The sequence below is a fragment of the Brassica napus genome, chromosome C2 (genome assembly GCF_020379485.1).
Source record: "Brassica napus cultivar Da-Ae chromosome C2, Da-Ae, whole genome shotgun sequence".
Lineage (NCBI taxonomy): Eukaryota > Viridiplantae > Streptophyta > Magnoliopsida > Brassicales > Brassicaceae > Brassica > Brassica napus.
The window spans coordinates 5,128,033-5,147,150 of record NC_063445.1 but is presented as its reverse complement, the minus strand read 5'-3'; the positions used below and the strand labels follow the sequence as shown (position 1 = coordinate 5,147,150).

At 42.5% G+C, this 19,118-nt stretch overlaps 1 protein-coding gene and 1 non-coding gene across 2 annotated transcripts; one reads left to right on the top strand and one right to left on the bottom strand.

Annotated features, from left to right (window-relative positions):
• Window positions 1-3,112: 3,112 nt before the first annotated feature.
• LOC106408079 (glutathione S-transferase T3-like) lies at window positions 3,113-3,988 on the bottom strand. The gene has a single exon (XM_013848907.1). It carries the CDS (start codon window positions 3,986-3,988, stop codon window positions 3,113-3,115), a length of 876 nt encoding a protein of 291 aa, XP_013704361.1.
• Window positions 3,989-14,364: 10,376 nt separating this feature from the next.
• LOC125582727 lies at window positions 14,365-14,471 on the top strand. The gene has a single exon (XR_007320182.1). It is a non-coding gene; the product is annotated as a small nucleolar RNA R71 (small nucleolar RNA).
• Window positions 14,472-19,118: the final 4,647 nt, after the last annotated feature.

Below are 19,118 nucleotides of genomic sequence, written 5' to 3'. Positions count from 1 at the left end.
TATTCAATCAATCAGAAACAGAGATAAAATAAAACACTTGAAGAACAGCTCTGGTTCAGATTGAAAACACCACAAAAGTCTGCAACTGCGAAAATCAAACCCAAATTTACAGAGAATACCGTCTAGAGCGTCGATCTTGAGAGGAAGAAGAAATCCATTTTTTTTACGTCAAAGGAAAATAAAATAAAAAAAAACATATTTTTTAAACCAATAAATGTCAAACATGTGGCAGTAAAAACCATCTCTTAGGACATGATTATTGGTGAGACTAATTTCTAAGTCTTTAGATTATTTTAATATTATTTTGATGTTAAGAGAAAAAGTTAAAGAGAATGCTAAAAGTTAGGATTATTGGTAGGACTTTTAGATATCTCTTAGTTATTAAAGTATACATTTTTAATAAGTAATGACATTTTAAAGATAAATTTAAAATAAAACATTTAACATTAAAATATAAAACATGAGAAAATTACAAACTTGAAAAGAAAAAAACAAGGAAAAAAATTACAAACATTAAAAAAAAAGAAGCAAACCAACATTTTATTGAATTCATAGAAACTTAAACATTCTAGATATTCAGGAAATGTCCAAAATTAGCCCATATATTTTCAATCAAATCTTCTTTTAATTGTTGATGGCATTGGGTATTCCGAACTTCTGCTCGACGTCCCACTGTAGTACCGAGATTTGTAGTCCGTTTGACTACAAAAGTGGGATCCACATCTTTTCCTTGTTGAAATTCTGAAGCGTTAGTGTATGAATCTCGTTCATCTTCGACAATCATATTATGGAGTATGATACATGCTCTCATAATATTTCCTATTTTGTTTTTATCCCATAAATTAGATGGATTTCTAACAACCGCGAATCTAGCTTGGAGGACTCCGAAGGCCCGCTCAACATCTTTTCGGACGGCTTCTTGGTGTTTAGCAAATAAACAATGTTTTGGACCTTGTGGGAGTCGGATAGATTGAATAAAAGTAGCCCATTTCGGATAAATACCATCGGCGAGATAGTAAGCCAAATGGTACTCCCTTCCGTTGACATGGAAATTGACTTCCGGAGCGTTTCCGTTAATTATTTCATCAAAAACAGGTGATCGATCAAGAATATTAAGATCGTTCATAGTACCTAGAGCTCCAAAAAACGCGTGCCATATCCAGAGGTCGTACGAAGCTACCGCCTCCAACACAATTGTGGGTTTTCCGGTTCCTCGTGAATACATTCCTTTCCAAGCGGCTGGGCAATTCTTCCACTGCCAATGCATACAGTCGATGCTTCCAACCATTCCTGGAAATCCACGTTGTTCTCCAATATATAGTAGTCTTTCCAGATCCTCCGGTGTTGGACGTCTTAGGTATTGATCTCCAAACAAGTGGATTATTCCGGCGGTAAAATGGTGCAAACATTTTCTAGCTGTTGTTTCACCTAGTCGGACATATTCGTCAACGGTATCAGCCCCACCACCATACGCCAATTGACGAATTGCTGCAGTACATTTTTGGAGCGGAGATAGACTAGACCGTCCGACTGCATCTTCTTTTGGTTGAAAATACTGAAATTCTTGGGAGAGACGATGCACAATACCCAAGAACAATGACTTGTTCATTCGAAACCGTCTCCGGAATATATTGTGCGGGAATGTTGGAGTTTCGCTAAAATAATCATTCCAAAGCTTCTTGTGACCGTCTTCTCGGTTTCTCTCAATAAAAATACATTTTTTTCGCTCTTTTGGTTCGGGAATAATATCTGGGATTTCTAAGAATTCTTCAAACATAGATTCGAATTCAGCATCATCATCTTTGTGGTAGTGATAATGGGAAGATGATGCCATTGTGAAAGAAAAAAAAAAACAAAGGTTTTGAATGAGATAAGTAGAAAGGAGAAGTATGTTTTTAACGAGAAGTGGATATATATAATTGTGAAGTTGGTTTCTCTTATTTATAGGAAAAAGAAGATCATACTCTTTGATTGTTTCTTGTTAGTCTTGTGACCCTTTACTACAACTTGTGACCCTTTAACTTTATTTCTTGTCACAATACACTCACGAGCACACTTAAGTTTTGGTGTTATATTCAATCACAAGACCGTCACTCACGAGCACACTTGACAATACAAGTACTCGCACACTTGACATGAAAAAATTAAGACAATACATAAGACATTCACGTAAATACAAAGAGTTCCAATAGTCATAACACATTATAGCTTAGATCAATGATCAATTCATCAAAAACATAAGTCATTATACAGATTACATAAACATGATCAATGATCAATTCCTCATAAACAGATTACATAAAGATGAGGACAATACCTATTACAATAATGACAATGGCCATAACCGCAATAAAGTAATCAAAGCTAGACCTTGATTTATTCTTTGCCAACTCAAACACAAGGTTCTCTAGCCTAACCAGCTTCTGCTCAGTCTCGTAGTCACTCAAGAAGTTCAGAGAATCTACCTTTTCGGCTAACTGAAGTGTGTGTCTATCCCTGGCTCTCATCTCCTCCATTACAGCCTCATCCCACCATTTCCAAACATGGCACTCTCCATCATCAATGTTAGAACATGTGTAGTATCTTCTACCTGGATCGGTTCTACTCTGCGATGTAGCTAGCTGGGGTTGACTACCACAGTAGCATGTCTGTAGAAAATCGAATTCAACCTCAGGCTGCGGAGGGTACAGAATCTCCTCACTGTTCACGTAACTTAGCTCTGCCTGGTCTTGACGAATCAGCGCTTCAATTTCGCTGTCACTTTCCGCCTCATCCCCACCAAACTCCTCAGATTGGGAAGGTTGGGCGTAGCTGTAGTCAAGACCCATGTTTGATGAAACCTGTAAAAAATAACAAGGGTAATATTAGAGAGTTAATTAATAAAGAAGGAAATTCATTTTAATTAACTAACGACCAAGTTCAACAACCACGAAGCACATACATTCATATATTAACCAACATAAAGATAGAAGTACATTAAAAACATAGAGGATCTTGTTCTTGCGACATTAAAAACATAGAGGAGCTCGTAACCAAAGCAGTACATTAAAACATAGAAAGCTAGGCATAAATTAAAGACACTTAAGGAGGTGGTTTATGCGACACTAGAAAGCTATATATACTCGGCTAGTAGCTTGTTTTTGGCAACTTCTTCAGCCTCACCGAGTGGTTCTTTTTTGGCAAGTAAAGTGTCTAGTATGGCAAGCTTGGAGAGTTTTTCTTTCCTCGCGAGATCCTCCTGCCTCATTTCCCAAACGCTTGTATAATCAGCAACCGACTTCCCCTGACCATTACTCCTTTTAGCTTTTGCAGCCTTGACACCTTCAGGCCGGATCACATGGTCAGTAACACTGGTGGAAGACAGTTGGGAACCTGTTTCACCGCTTTTCCTCTTTGAACTTCCACAAGCTTTAGTGGTGTTGAGGCTAAGCCATTTCTGTTCATGCCTCAACACACACCAAGCATGCTCAAGTGTAAATTTTGATTCCTGATCAGAGTAGAAGATGTCATGGGCCACCTTCAGAACATCGTTATCATTCTGACCACTACTAATTTGCTTCTCTGCAGCCGCATATGCACCACAAAACTTGTTAGTTTGATCATTGATCTTGTGCCACCTCTGCTTATAATGGAGATGTTCGCTACTTTGACGACCATCTCTTCTAAGTAGTGCCGCTAAGAAATAATCTCCAACTCGTTGCCAGAAGGTCCCAGATTTTTGGTTATTGCCGACTATAGCATCCTTAGATGTGTTTAACCAGGCACTGATTAGAAGCTCGTCATCCGCTGGGGTCCATTTGTGTCTCTTCCCACGCTCCACGGGTATGTCTGTAGGTGGAGTTGGAGCCTCACATTGTTGAGAACTGAATTGAGGGATTTCTGAAGATCCAGAATGAAAACTCTCATAAGGAGAGTTTTCATGGAGAACACTTTCATGTTGACTGTGAAGAAGGCCCATATAACCAGAGGACTGGCTATACGGATTCATAGCAGTAAGAAGAGAGAAGGGACCCGAGAAGAGAAGAGAAAGAAGATGATGGTGAAAAAATTATCTCCTAGAAGCTCGGTTTAATAGGTGAAACTGTAATTAACACAACCATAATGACCTAACTACCAAAGTACATCTCAGTTAATACACATTACACAACCAACTTTGCAAGTGCATTAAGTAACCGTTAATGATGACATTTACATAATAGACTTGGTCTCAATCAAACTAGCCTTTCATTTCAAACATGGCAAACTAGCAATATAGGTATACAAACTAGCATAGTTCATTAGCCTTTCATTTCAAACATGGCAAATGATGTCTCGAGTTTTAACCCGATTATCTAACTGCAAGTGCACAGTAAAGTACGCAGTAGTAATACGGGATCGGATCCACAGGGACCGATGATCACACGTAGAGTTGCAGACAAGTTAATAGCTATAGCGAAACAAGATATATTTTTTGTTGGTTTTTATTTAATTTTCTCTAGTGTCACAAAACATAAACAAGTTGTAAAAAGATGATTTAAACGATTTGAAAACTATTTTAAAACAAACGTTGGGCATTGGGAATTCTCAGGGATTTCTTTTTAATCAAGATACAATTAATGGCAGACATAGGGATATATTAAGAACCGTCTAGAACTCAAACACGATATTAGAATTAACCTACTTCCGTAGCGCTAATTCTCTATGTTATAGAAATCTCCACACTAACTTCCGCTGAGTTTCAATTTCTAAACAAGCGTTAAGAACAGGTTCAATATGTTCACAAAGCGCAATAACATCAACTTCCGAGGGTTAAGGACACTTTGCTCATCTAAAGTATTTTTGGAAGTTCAAACAATCACTTTCGGTGCATCAAACAATCTGAAATCATGAACTAAGTGATCAATTCAGTTCAAGCAGTAAGAAATCCATTAGATGAAGAACCAAAACGTAATCCCTTAGTCTACACACGTTTTATGGATCAAAACATCAAGAAATCCCCTATGAGAACCCCTAAACCCAACTAGATGACTACTCACACATAACTAAGCAAGAACAAAACGATTTTGATGAAGAAAACATGATAAGATTGTATTAAAACAGAGTAAAGGTTCAGAAGATCTTCTCCAAATGGTTTTGAGATGAACTCCTTTACAAATCTTCACAAATCACACCAAAACAAGTACAAAACACTCAAATCTTCTCTCTAGAACTTGTAAATCTCCTCTTTGGTCGCCCCTGGTCTTTTCTGAGTCTCCAAAGTCGAGTTCTCCCCTGAATTATTGAGGGGAGTGGGTAAAAAGGAGTGAAAAGCTCGTTTGTGCGTGTGGAGCCCGTAGAGCCTGAGATCGGTCGATCCACATAGACCGGATCGGTCGATCTAGTGCTGAAACCATGGATCGGTCGATCCACATGGAACGGATCGGTCGATCTGTGGCTCTGTGCGATCAATACTTCTCGTTCGGTCCATTGTTCGGTCCATCTTGCTTCTGAATAAATCCTGAATGCGTTCTTTTCTTTCAAACTATCTAGTAACCTGCATATTACACTTAAGAACACCAAAACGCATCAAATAGACCAAAACATTAATTAAAACCGACCATTTAATTACTCCAAAACGAGTTTAAAACCGTTAAAAATACGGAATATCAACTCCCCCAGACTTGAATCTTTGCTTGTCCTCAAGTAAAGAGGATTAAAATTTGGGAGCTCACTAACCCTCAGTAGATCTTACCTTGTGATTTCGCTAACCACTTAAATCAGAGACTGTCAAGGCATTCATTCCAAATCCCCACCAAGACCGCGCAAACCTTTCCATATTTCAGACCTGCAAGTCTCAGTTTCAAGTAATCAACTCTTTACATTCATTAAAAAGGGCGTGACCTTTCCACCAAAGATATCTCCATCAGGTATAACGGGCTCGGTGTATGGGAGGCTGTTTTAGTGTTTAATTAGGTGAGGCTCAAGTGTTTGTGGGTATCAGCGATAACAAAAAAAAAATGCAAAACATTATGCAAAATCGCTGGAGAGACCGAGTATATTGATAACCATGTTTTCGAACTGCTCAAGTCTCAAATGATCAAAACCCAACAAATCTCAAACTCTAACCCCAAATTTAAACAAAGCATCATCTCTAGTACATAAAATAAAAATAAAATGTCTAAATCAAATATACTGAATGAGATATAAACATGAACTCTTTTTTTTTTTTTTTTTGGACCGATTACTTGCAAATGTTTTGTGGTAATCGATCGAATCATATCTTTTTTTTTTTTTTTTTTTTTTTTTTGAAGAAAACATATACAAACCGAAATTGAATATATACACTGCGATGCAATCACACACTTACAACACCCAATTTTTCCATTTACACCTCTAGACACACAGGTCCGTGTCTAACCACCTAAATGTTCCGATCCTACCTAAGCAGTCGGATGAACCATGTCTACCCTAATCTCTCCATTGTTTTTGCACATGTATGCACATATAATCAGTGTGTAAGAATGCATGGAGATGAAATAAAAGGGTACGGTGTAGGTGTGGTACCAAACTATTGATGAGTCTGGCCATTCAGGATTATTAAAGAGTGGTAAAATGTGGTAAAGAAAATCCTGAATGTGTATATGGTGTACCGTTTCCTGATGTTGATTCCTGGTCAAAAGAAATTAAATTCATTAATGGTCAAAAATATTTGAGTCGATTACAATTCACCGAGACTTGATAAAAGATTTAAGGAGAGGTTGCTTGGTCAAGTGGTTCCTCGGTTTGTCTGCGCTAACAGTCCTGAAAAATGGTCAATATGAAATGTAATGCACAACACACAAGGAAATAGTCTAATAATCATCACAGGGTCTGAGAAAAAAAATACGTAGAGAGTTTTTTTTTTTTTTTTTTAAACACAATCAAATCCGATAAACTAAGAAAATAAAAGAAATAAAAGCAATATGGTACATAAGTAGCATCCTCCCCCAGACTTACTTCACACCGTCTCGGTGTGAAAATAATTCCAAGAGAGATTACCGATCAGGCGTTGCGGTCAGTACGCCTCTTGGAGCGCCTCTCCAAGGCTCCATCATCATCAGAGTCCTCCGCAGCCTCAGGTCCAGCAGCGGTGTCGTGAGCGCCTGAGTCGTCATCGCTATCTCCAGAAACAGCTGGCTGTGATGCGCATCCCTTCTTAATGTTGCAGATTCCCTTCCACATCTTCAGCAGTATGGAGTTGTTGGTTTGATGGCTCTTGATCGACCAAGCGTTGATCTCAGCAGCGGATGCAGTAGCGGGAGGTGCTGGTGGCAGCATATACGGAGTGAAATCCGTGGGGAAAAGACTTTCCTCATCTTCAGGTTCCTCCTCTATATCATCATGTGGTGTCTGCTGGTGTGTCGATGATGATGCGACTCCTTTCTTCTTCAGTGTCGCGGGTCTGGTGCAGAGAGATGCAGGCAGTGGTAGAAATATGATAGCACCTGGATCAGTCAGCTCGGTGATGGCGGTATCGGGTAGCTTGACAAATTGCTCTCTCCCTTGTTGGTTCTGGAACTGGTAGATATGAGGGGCGGACTTGTCGATGCTTCCTCGCCAAGGGCCGGTGAGGTAGTGGCTGCTAATGAGTGCTCTCATGTCGAAAAAGTTCTGATACATCCCCTTCTTATCCACCACTCTGTCAACAGGTGGAAGAAACACCCCACAATGCCTTAAGATCTGTGTGATAACCGCTCCAAACCCACATCTCTTCGTATCTGAAACTTTGAAGTACGCAAGCTTCTCCGCGATCACAGCTCCTATGTTTATGTCCTTCCCGCTAACATAGGTTGAGGCCATAGGTGTCCAGCCCCAATGAACAGAAGAGCTAGCTCATCTTTAGTCACTGCAGCGGGTTCTGTCTTCCCATAGACAACACTGCTGATCACTCTCACAGCATATCGCAGAACAGGGCTACGAATTCTAGCTTGCTTGGCCTCTCGAGAGATGAAGTTTCCTGAAGCGATGAATGTCCAGAAATCATTGTGTTCCGGGAAGTCAGGAACACAAGATTGACGTCCTTTTCCGAACCCAAAGTTGTCGCACAGCTGAAAGATGGTCATGGAGTGGAACTGCCTGTTCACAATGAAGGAGAACATCGCCTTATCAGCTACCGGGTTGTCCTCGTCAGGATGGTAGAGGCGGGCTGATGCGAGGAACTGCCTGGTCAAATCAGCATAGCAATCACAGTGGAGATCGAAGATGTATCCCAGGCCAATCTTCTCGAACAAGGCTTCAATATCCTCGGTTATCCCCAATGCATCTGTAGTGTCTCTGTGAGCGAAGCGCGACGGACATATTTCCACTCCCCTCATCTGCTCATAGAAATCATCATCATGTATATCCCACTGCTGGGTTATCTCTCGATTCGCAGGATGAGACCTATCCGTCTTTCGGAACTTGCCCTTTGTGCTGAGCCTACCAGTCTGTACCGAGGAACCCCCACGCTCACCCTGCTTCTTCTGTCTCTTAGGCATTATCTGCAAAATTAATTCATCAAAACCCAAGTAAGAGACAAATTGAAAAACACTCTTATAAAATCAATTCTGATCAATCCCCTAAACATTTTAAAATTTAGCACACATCTCTTCTCTAAACTCAAAATAACACATCACACTCCATTCCAATTTTCGTTTTTCAATTAAACTCTAAAATTAATTAATTTTTTTTTTTTTTTTTTTTAAAAAAAAAATCGCAATTCATCCCATAAATTGGCAATCAAGGTAACCCATGAGTATAATCATCACAAATAAACCATCCTAGATGCCATTCTATTTAAAATTCGGAGATTCCCCATCATCAAACCCTAGGGCGATTTTAGATTCCCAATTTAGAGAGTCATACCTGTGTCTTGATGAAAACTGATGGTAGAAATGGTTAGAGCTTGAAAAACTAATGAGTTTAGCACCAAGAATTACAAAAATCGGATGAGAGATGATGGAAATCGAATTTGGTGTTCTTGAGAGGTTTGAGAGAGTTTGAGAGGAGAGGAAGATGAAATTTCATCAATTTTGATCGACATTTTCGAGATGTGGGTGTTTGTATGGGTGTTTTCCGGTTTAATTTGAGTGAAATCAAACCGGACATGGCTTACCTTGGATCGACCGATCCCATAATTATGGATCGACCGATCTTATTCATGGATCGACCGATCTGCGTGTACCGGATCGACCGATCCTATTCACGGATCGACCGATCTGCGTGTACCGGATCGACCGATCCCTTACCTGGATCGCCGTTCTTTTTCTTTCGGATCGATCTATGCCTGATCGTGATACATGCCTAAAAATCATCTAAAAACACAACCAATAATCAATTCACACAAGAAAACATAATCACAAAAAGAGAAAGAAAATCAAACCATGTGGGTTGCCTCCCAGTCAGCGCTTGTTTAAAGTCGCGAGCCTGACTATTATGTTGTCCTTAGGCGAGATCGGGTTCCGATAAAGGAATGTTGGTTCCTTCTTCGGGTTTTGCATCTGTGAAGTAAGGTTTTAGCCTCTGCCCATTGACTGTGAACTTCCTCCCATTGTCTTCCAAGACAACAGCTCCATAAGGTCTAACGTCTGTGATGGTGAAAGGTCCGGACCAACGAGACTTAAGCTTTCCAGGAAATAGCTTGAGTCTAGAGTTGAACAGAAGGACTTTGTCTCCAGCAGCGAAGTCTCTCGGGATTATCTTTCTGTCATGCCACGCCTTAGTTCTTTCCTTGTAGATTTTGGTGTTCTCATAGGCGTTCAACCGAATCTCGTCCAGCTCGTTCAACTGAACCATCCTCCTTTCTGCAGCGGTTTTAATGTCGAAGTTCATCAACTTCGTTGCCCAAAAACCACTGTACTCCAATTCCACAGGTAGGTGACAAGACTTTCCATAGACCAGATTAAAAGGAGTGGTGCCCAAGGGAGTCTTGTAGGCGGTTCTATACGCCCATAAGGCGTCATCAAGCTTCACAGCCCAGTCTTTCCTTGTTTTGCCTACAGCCTTCTCCAAAATTCCCTTGATTTCTCGGTTCGATATTTCAACCTGCCCACTTGTCTGAGGATGATAAGGTGTAGCTACCTTATGCTTTACTCCATGTTTCTTCAGCAGTTTATCGAACGTCTTGTTGATGAAGTGAGAGCCTCCATCACTAATAACCACTCTCGGGATCCCGAATCTTGGAAAAATGACTGTCTTGAACATTTTCTTGACAACACTAGAGTCATTTGTCTTGCTGGCTACTGCTTCCACCCACTTGGAGACATAATCAACCGCAACCAAGATGTACTCATTTCCATAAGAAGATGGGAAAGGGCCCATAAAATCAATTCCCCATACATCAAAAACTTCAACTTCAAGGATGAAATTTTGGGGCATCTCATTTCTCTTACTGATGTTACCCTTCCGCTGACATGCATCACACTTTGAGACAAACTCATGGGCGTCTCTGAAAAGTGTAGGCCACCAGTAACCAGCCTGCAGGACCTTAGAAACCGTCTTGAATGTTGCAAAATGGCCTGCGTATTCTGAACTGTGGCAGTGGAAAAGAATCCCTTGCATCTCATTCTCCAGAACGCATCTCCTGAATAAACCATCTGAGCATCTCTTGTAGAGGAAGGGATCATCCCAGTAATAGTGGTTCACATCTCTCATGAACTTCTTCCTCTCATATCCCTTCAGGTTCGGTGGTTCAATTCCAGCACATAGGTAGTTTGCAAAGTCTGCAAACCATGGGAGATCATCCTGAATTTGTCTCATGGCACAGCAATCAGCCTGATCCAAATACTCATCCTCCAGCAAGGTGATCACATAGACATTCTCCTCGGGTAATGTATCATCCAGTGGTGTTTCAGCTTCCACTCTCATTCGGGAAAGATGATCTGCCACTCCATTTTCTGCTCCTCTCTTGTCTCTGATCTCAATATCAAACTCCTGTAGGAGTAAGATCCACCTTAAGAGTCTCGGTTTAGCATCTTTTTTCGTCATCAGGTACTTCAAGGCTGCATGATCTGTGTGCACAATTACTTTCGAGCCCACCAAATAGGACCTGAACTTCTCGAAAGCATAAACTACTGCCAGCAACTCCTTCTCAGTGGTAGCATACTTGATTTGAGCATCATCAAGCGTTCGGCTGGCATAATAGATCACATGGAGTTTCTTGTCTTTTCTCTGCCCCAAAACAGCTCCAATCGCGTAATCACTTGCGTCACACATTATTTCAAATGGCAAGTCCCAATCTGGTGGCTGCACAATGGGAGCACTGACTAGAGACTTCTTGAGAATCTGAAACGCAGCGAGGCAGTCAGCATCAAAAACAAACTTCGCTTCTTTGCACAGCAGACGGGTGAGTGGCCTCGCTATCATAGAGAAGTCTTTGATAAACCTCCTGTAGAAACCGGCATGTCCCAGAAAACTCCGAATATCCCTCACTGTCCTGGGAGGCTGTAGGCTGGTCATAACTTCAATCTTTGCTTTGTCAACCTCGATACCCTGCTCTGATATCCTGTGACCCAAAACAATGCCATCTTTCACCATGAAATGACACTTCTCCCAATTTAACACCAAGTTCTTCTCCTCACATCTTTCCAGCACCTTGCACAGATTAGCAAGGCAGTCGCTAAATGAAGAACCGTAGACTGAGAAATCGTCCATAAAAACCTCCATAATGTCCTCAATAAGATCAGTAAAGATCGACATCATGCATCTCTGGAAAGTGGCAGGAGCATTGCACAATCCGAAAGGCATTCTCCTGTAGGCAAAAGTACCGTATGGGCAGGTGAATGTTGTCTTCTCTTGGTCGTCTGGATGAATGGGTATCTGAAAGAACCCAGAGTAACCATCGAGAAAACAGTAGTAGGGGTGGTTGGCTAGTCTTTCCAGCATCTGGTCAATGAAAGGAAGTGGGAAGTGGTCCTTCCTTGTGGCTGAGTTTAGCTTCCTGTAGTCAATGCACATCCTATGCCCTGTGACTGTTCTGGTAGGAATCAGCTCATCCTTCTCATTTGTGATGACAGTGATGCCACCCTTCTTAGGAACCACATGAACCGGGCTCACCCAAGTACTGTCTGAAATTGGGTAGATCACCCCTGCACTCAACAGCTTTAGAATCTCCTTTTTCACAACTTCCATCAGTTTGGGATTCAGTCTTCGCTGGTGCTCTATGGACGTCTTTGACTCATCCTCCAAGTGAATCTTGTGCATGCAAAGATCTGGAGAAATACCTGTAATATCATCCAAAGAGTACCCCAATGCTTTTCTATACTTTCGCAATTTTGAAAGAAGCAAAGCGGTCTCCACATTATTCAGGTTAGCACAAATAATAACAGGATATGTGGAATTCGGTCCCAAGAATGCATACCTCAGCCCAGCTGGGAGGGCTTTAAGTTCCACCTTTGGAGCATTCTCCTCACTCCAATCTGGTTGGGAGGATGACGGTTTGACGGTTTTATCGGTGCCTGAGTCTTCAAGGCTGACATAGGCGACATGCTTCTCAATCGGTGAGGCTGAATCCAAAATCTCAGAAAATCCAACCACTTCTTGGTTCATGAACCCGAACTCACTCTCCCTTTGGGTCAATGCGACTTGTAGAGGATCATCAGTGTGCAACTCTTCATCCATTTCCTCCACCAGTTCAGTCAATGTATCAACCCAGAAAGTCTGTCCATCAATAGTCGGATTTTTCAGCACCTTCTCCACATTGTATCTCATCGCCATGTCTCCTAGACGTAAGTCTATATGCCCATTCTGTACATCAATCATGGCTCCAGCAGTAGCTAAAAACGGTCTGCCCAAAATGAGAGGATCTTTAGGTTCCTCTTCCAGCTCCAGAACTACAAAATCGGTAAGCACGTATCCCTTTCCAACACCAACAGGGATGTTCTCTAGTACACCGACTGGTCTTCGCACTGATCGGTCAGCAAGGACCAAGGAGATCCTTGTAGGTTTGTAGTTCGTCATGCCTAGCCTCTCAGAGACAGAGAAAGGCATTAGGCTCACTCCTGAACCCAGATCGCAGAGACTCTTCTCAAAAGTAAGTGATCCAATGCGGCATGGTAGAACAAATGCTCCGGGATCTTCACGCTTTTTAGGCATGACATTTTGTAGAACTGCGCTACACTCCTCATTGAGCATCAACACACCCCGCTCTAGGCTCATCTTATCGGTAAGAATCTCCTTCATGTACCTTTTAAGAGAAGGTACCATCTTCACCGCTTCAACAAATGGCAATCTCACATGTAACTCCCCAACAAGGTTCTTTAGCTTCTCGTACTCACGTTCTTTGATCTTCTGCCTTGGTCTGGATGGGTATGGAGCCTTAGGAACATAAGCAGGAGGCGCCACATACACCTCTTCAGGTTCAGAGGAATTTGGCTTCGTCGACACGGGATCGGTCGATCCAGATGGACCGGATCGGTCGATCTCCTTCCCCTTGGATCGGTCGATCTGTTCTTGAGATCGGTCGATCTCTTTCTCTTTCGATTCCTCAATCGTTTTTCCACTCCTAAGTGTTATAGCATTCACAAACTCCTTGGATTCGTCTCTGACTTCCCTGGTAGAAATCCAGGTGCTGTTCTGCTGCTGGAGGCGGTTTGAGCAACTTGCTTTTCCAAAACTTTCAAATGGGTGTTCAAAGCTTCAAACTTCCCATTAAGCTCTCCATACATGTTATCCACCTTGGTGTTTATCTCTGCAGTGCTATTCTTCTGACCTTCTAGCACCATTTGCAGCATCTTCTTAATTTCGTTATCCTGAGAAGGCTGTGACGAAGAGGCATTTCCTTGATTCTGATAGTTGTTGTACTGCTGCCTTTGCTGAAATCCTGAGTTGCCCGAGTTGTTCCCCTGATATTGATTTCTGTTCTGAAATCCTTGGTTGAACACACTCTGGTTCTGATTCTGGTTCTGCCTGTTTCCTGCCTGAGGGTAGGACTGATGTTGTGGATTCTCCACATTGTTGCTCCGGTAAGACAGATTATTTTGCTGATTTTGATTCCACCCAAGGTTCTGATTGTAGCCTCTGTTGTAGTTTCCTTGACCACCAATGTAGTTCACATCAGCCTGCATATCACTTGAATCATCACCAACAGCTTCTTGTGAGGAACGATAGCCTTGCTCCTCCACAAATTTCACAGATTTCTGATCTCTCTTGAGAAGCATCTCAATCTTGGCATTCAACTCATCTATCTTCTTGGATTCATAACCAACACCCTTCTGGCTGGTATCAAACCTTGACTTGCGGTTTGCTTTGCTGGATGACAGGTTGTTCAACAAGGTGTAAGCTTCTTCAACAGTCTTGGTCATGAAATCACCATTACTTGCTGTGTCCATGGCATCTTGACTCTCTTCATGAACTCCATTATAGAAAATGTTCAGCAAACTCACATCAGTGTAGCCATGGTGAGGGCAGTCCTGTGTGTACTCCTTGAAACGCTCCCAAGCCTCATGAAAGCTTTCTGAATCAAGTTGCTGAAAGCTTCCAATTCTGCTTCTCAGATATGTGGACCTTGACTTGGTGAAGAAATGCTGTAGAAAAGCAGCTCTTGTCTCTTCCCATGTAGTAAGAGATCCTGGAGGGATGGACTTTAACCATCTGATAGCTTTATCAGCTAAGGAAAACGGGAACAACCTGCATTTCAAAGCGCCTTGAGGAACTCCATTATGTCTGCTGGTGTCACAGACTCGCTCAAAATGCTCCAAGTGATACATCGGGTCCTCAGACGGGTTTCCATGAAACGGATTTTTCTCCACCAAATTAATGAGACCAGTCTTGATCTCAAAGTCTCTTCTCTCAATGGGAGGTGGGCGAATCCCAGAACGATCGGCATAGAATGCATCTGGTGTATCATAATGTGCAAGCGTCATCCTAGGCATGCCATAGTCTCCAGCCTGTTGTCTTGCAGCTACACCAGCCTGCTGATTATCACCAGCATTGTTGCCTTCTCGTTCATCTACAGGAATTGGATTTTGCGGGTTGTCCTGAAATTGGTCTTCTTGGTGTTCAGCCATTTCAACCTCTTCAGCGGACTCAAGTCTTTTCTTTTTCACTTGTCTCTCTAGGCGGCCGAGCTCTAACTCCAAAGGTATTAAATTCGATGATCCTTTGCTTCTAGTATGAAATCCGCTCATTCACCTGAAAACACAAACAGAAAGAGAAAGACAGAAACATTAGACAAAATAAAGAAAATGCTATAGTCTTAAACTGATCATTAACTCTAGGGTGACCAAATGGTCCCCGGCAACGGCGCCAAAAACTTGATGTCTCGAGTTTTAACCCGATTATCTAACTGCAAGTGCACAGTAAAGTACGCAGTAGTAATACGGGATCGAATCCACAGGGACCGATGATCACACGTAGAGTTGCAGACAAGTTAATAGCTACAGCGAAACAAGATATATTTTTTGTTGGTTTTTATTTAATTTTCTCTAGTGTCACAAAACATAAACAAGTTGTAAAAAGATGATTTAAACGATTTGAAAACTATTTTAAAACAAACGTTGGGCATTGGGAATTCTCAGGGATTTCTTTTTAATCAAGATACAATTAATGGCAGACACAGGGATATATTAAGAACCGTCTAGAACTCAAACACGATATTAGAATTAACCTACTTCCGTAGCGCTAATTCTCTATGTTATAGAAATCTCCACACTAACTTCCGCTGAGTTTCAATTTCTAAACAAGCATTAAGAACAGGTTCAATATGTTCACAAAGCGCAATAACATCAACTTCCGAGGGTTAAGGACACTTTGCTCATCTAAAGTATTTTCGGAAGTTCAAACAATCACTTTCGGTGCATCAAACAATCTGAAATCATGAACTAAGTGATCAATTCAGTTCAAGCAGTAAGAAATCCATTAGATGAAGAACCAAAACGTAATCCCTTAGTCTACACACGTTTTATGGATCAAAACATCAAGAAATCCCCTATGAGAACCCCTAAACCCAACTAGATGACTACTCACACATAACTAAGCAAGAACAAAACGATTTTGATGAAGAAAACATGATAAGATTGTATTAAAACAGAGTAAAGGTTCAGAAGATCTTCTCCAAATGGTTTTGAGATGAACTCCTTTACAAATCTTCACAAATCACACCAAAACAAGTACAAAACACTCAAATCTTCTCTCTAGAACTTGTAAATCTCCTCTTTGGTCGCCCCTGGTCTTTTCTGAGTCTCCAAAGTCGAGTTCTCCCCTGAATTATTGAGGGGAGTGGGTAAAAAGGAGTGAAAAGCTCGTTTGTGCGTGTGGAGCCCGTAGAGCCTGAGATCGGTCGATCCACATAGACCGGATCGGTCGATCTAGTGCTGAAACCATGGATCGGTCGATCCACATGGAATGGATCGGTCGATCTGTGGCTCTGTGCGATCAATACTTCTCGTTCGGTCCATTGTTCGGTCCATCTTGCTTCTGAATAAATCCTGAATGCGTTCTTTTCTTTCAAGCTATCTAGTAACCTGCATATTACACTTAAGAACACCAAAACGCATCAAATAGACCAAAACATTAATTAAAACCGACCATTTAATTGCTCCAAAACGAGTTTAAAACCGTTAAAAATACGGAATATCAGCAAACTAGCAATAAAGGTATACAAACTAGCATAGTTCATTACAGAAACAAGAGTCCAAGTCTAGACGATTTGGTTGAAAACAAACTAGAGAGTTATTTCAAGAATACAAACTAGATTAATATCATGTCATTATACGAACAAGATTACTTTGAGAGCTGAAGAGAAAGTCAATTACCTTCAACTTTGGACGAAATGATTGTTCTTCTTAGAGTTGTTTCCTTTCCCGGTAATTGCAGACGAACCACACCTAACAAAACACTCAGAATCAAACGAAAAAAAATTCAGTTTCATCAAATTAGTATTGATTTCTGTTGGGGTCAAAAACGGTTACGACGAAGTTAACGTCCAAATCCCCGAAGAAGAAAAACGTAGAAAACTTCTTCGACAAATATATTTTTCGAAATAGATTCTTCCTTACGAAAAGCTTTGCGGAAGAAACGCGAGTCATTGGACAAGAGCTCGAAAAGGGTCGCTACGCAGCACCCGAACACACGTTTCGCTCGGTCGCTACGTAGCGACTGAGCTCGAGCCAAAGCTCGGTCGCTATGTAGTGACCGAGCTCGAGCCAAAGCTCGGTCCCTACGTAGCGACCGAGCTCGAGCAGGAGCTCGGTCGCTACGTAGCGACCGAGCTCGAGCCAAAGCTCGGTCGCTACGTAGCGACCGAGCTCGAGCAGGAGCTCGGTCGCTACGTAGCGACCGAGCTCGAGCCAAAGCTCGGTCGCTACGTAGCGACCGATCTCGAGCCAAAGCTCGGTCGCTACAAAGCGACCGAGCTCGAGCCAAAGCTCGGTCGCTACGAAGCGACCGAGCTCGAGCCAAGGCTCGGTCGCTACGTAGCGACCGAGCTCGAGCCGAAGCTCGGTCGCTACGTAGCGACCGAGCTCTTCCGAAACATCGATACGCCATTAGTCCATGCGTTCTCGTCTACCCTTCGATGCTATCTCCCGAAGACCGTAGCAAACCCATTTCACGATCCCCCGCCATTCCAAGTTATCTATCAAACTTTACCGTGAAAACCGCGGAAAGTCCGTTCTTTATCGAAAGAAGCCGTAATAAACGCTTCGAGTCAGAAAACGGCCCAAAGGGACCTAAGACAAGACTCGAAGCCCAACTTACGATTTCTTAACCAACGACCCATAAGCCGCGTGACGGTTTACGCTTGGTTCGCTAGGAAAGATAAATGTTAAGTTTCCGCGGATAAATACGAAATTTTGAAGATAATTACGAAGATCGGAAAAATGGAATATCTCCATTTTTATGCTATGACGGCTTAAGGGCAGAAGGGGAAAAGCGTAAACCGACCTTGGAGCCAGTATATAAGGAGTTCTAGGCGAGAAGCATGGAGGGGACTTTTTGAGCAAACTTAGCATTTAGAGCAATTTTAGGCAATTTTCCGTTTTTTGTTATTCGAGCTGCGACTCAATTAGGTTTTGCCGTCTTAGGGTTTTAGAGCTAGGAATCTCGCCGACAACTCTCGTAGCCCAGGCACTTACCTTGTTGTAAATGCTCAAACGCAGATTCGGAAAAAGAACTATCTTGCTCTCTTTTTCGATTTCTTATTTTATTACTGTTCTCATTTCCTGTTCTGATTGCTTGGCGTGTGGTATTAGCAGATATCCGGGACCTCTGGGAAACTAGGGTTCTCCTACTTTCCTTATTTAAACGGAAATCGACAGTGCGAATTTTGGTTCCCACAGTTTGGCGCTAGAAGGAGGGGAGGTACGGATCAATCTAACTCTCAGCCACATCACGCTCAACCAGACATGTCGACCAACGACGCAGATAACGTGCATACTCCTCTCAACGGAAGCAGTGACACTGAACTGCACACTCCCGCAGCGGACGTGTCCGCGGCCAACGCACCAGCCAATGCCGCGGCGCTCGAGGAGTTTAAAAAAAATGTTCACCACCTACGAAAAAAGGTCGGAAGAACAGGATAAGCTCGTGAGCACTTTGACCAAACAAGTTGACACTTTAACGGTAAGGACTCGAGCGATCCGACCCCGCGGAACCACTAAAGTCCGCGGGAAAAGACTCGACTTTGCAACCCCACTCAACAGGCCCGGAGCCGCGCAGGAATGACCTTCGGGTTAAAACCCTAGCGAGAAATCTCCCGTCGAGAAGAGAAACTCCGAAAGCCCTCCGCTTCCCGCGAAGGCTTCGGAGGATAACGAAGCCGAGCACGTAGACCTGGATCATAGCGATGTCTCCAACGACACTGATGAGGACGTCGACAGACATCCAAGGAGGACCAGAAGCCAATTCACTCGGGAAAGCTCTCCGTTCGACAAACCAATGACAGAAGAGGAGGAAATCCTCTATTGGAACGAACAAGAAGAGCTGGCTGAAAAGCAAGCCGAGCTTACTCGCAGCAAACGCCGACAGGCTCGGAAATCTGCTTGCGAGACGTCAGATATACGCGATCTTCGCGACTATATCACCAAGACTGCGGTAGAAGTAAGAGCCGTAAAATCCCAAATCCATCACGCTACCAGCGCGGCCCCCGAGATCGACAGGCTGCTGGAGGGAGCTCGGAAGACCCCTTTCACTACTCGCATCTCAAA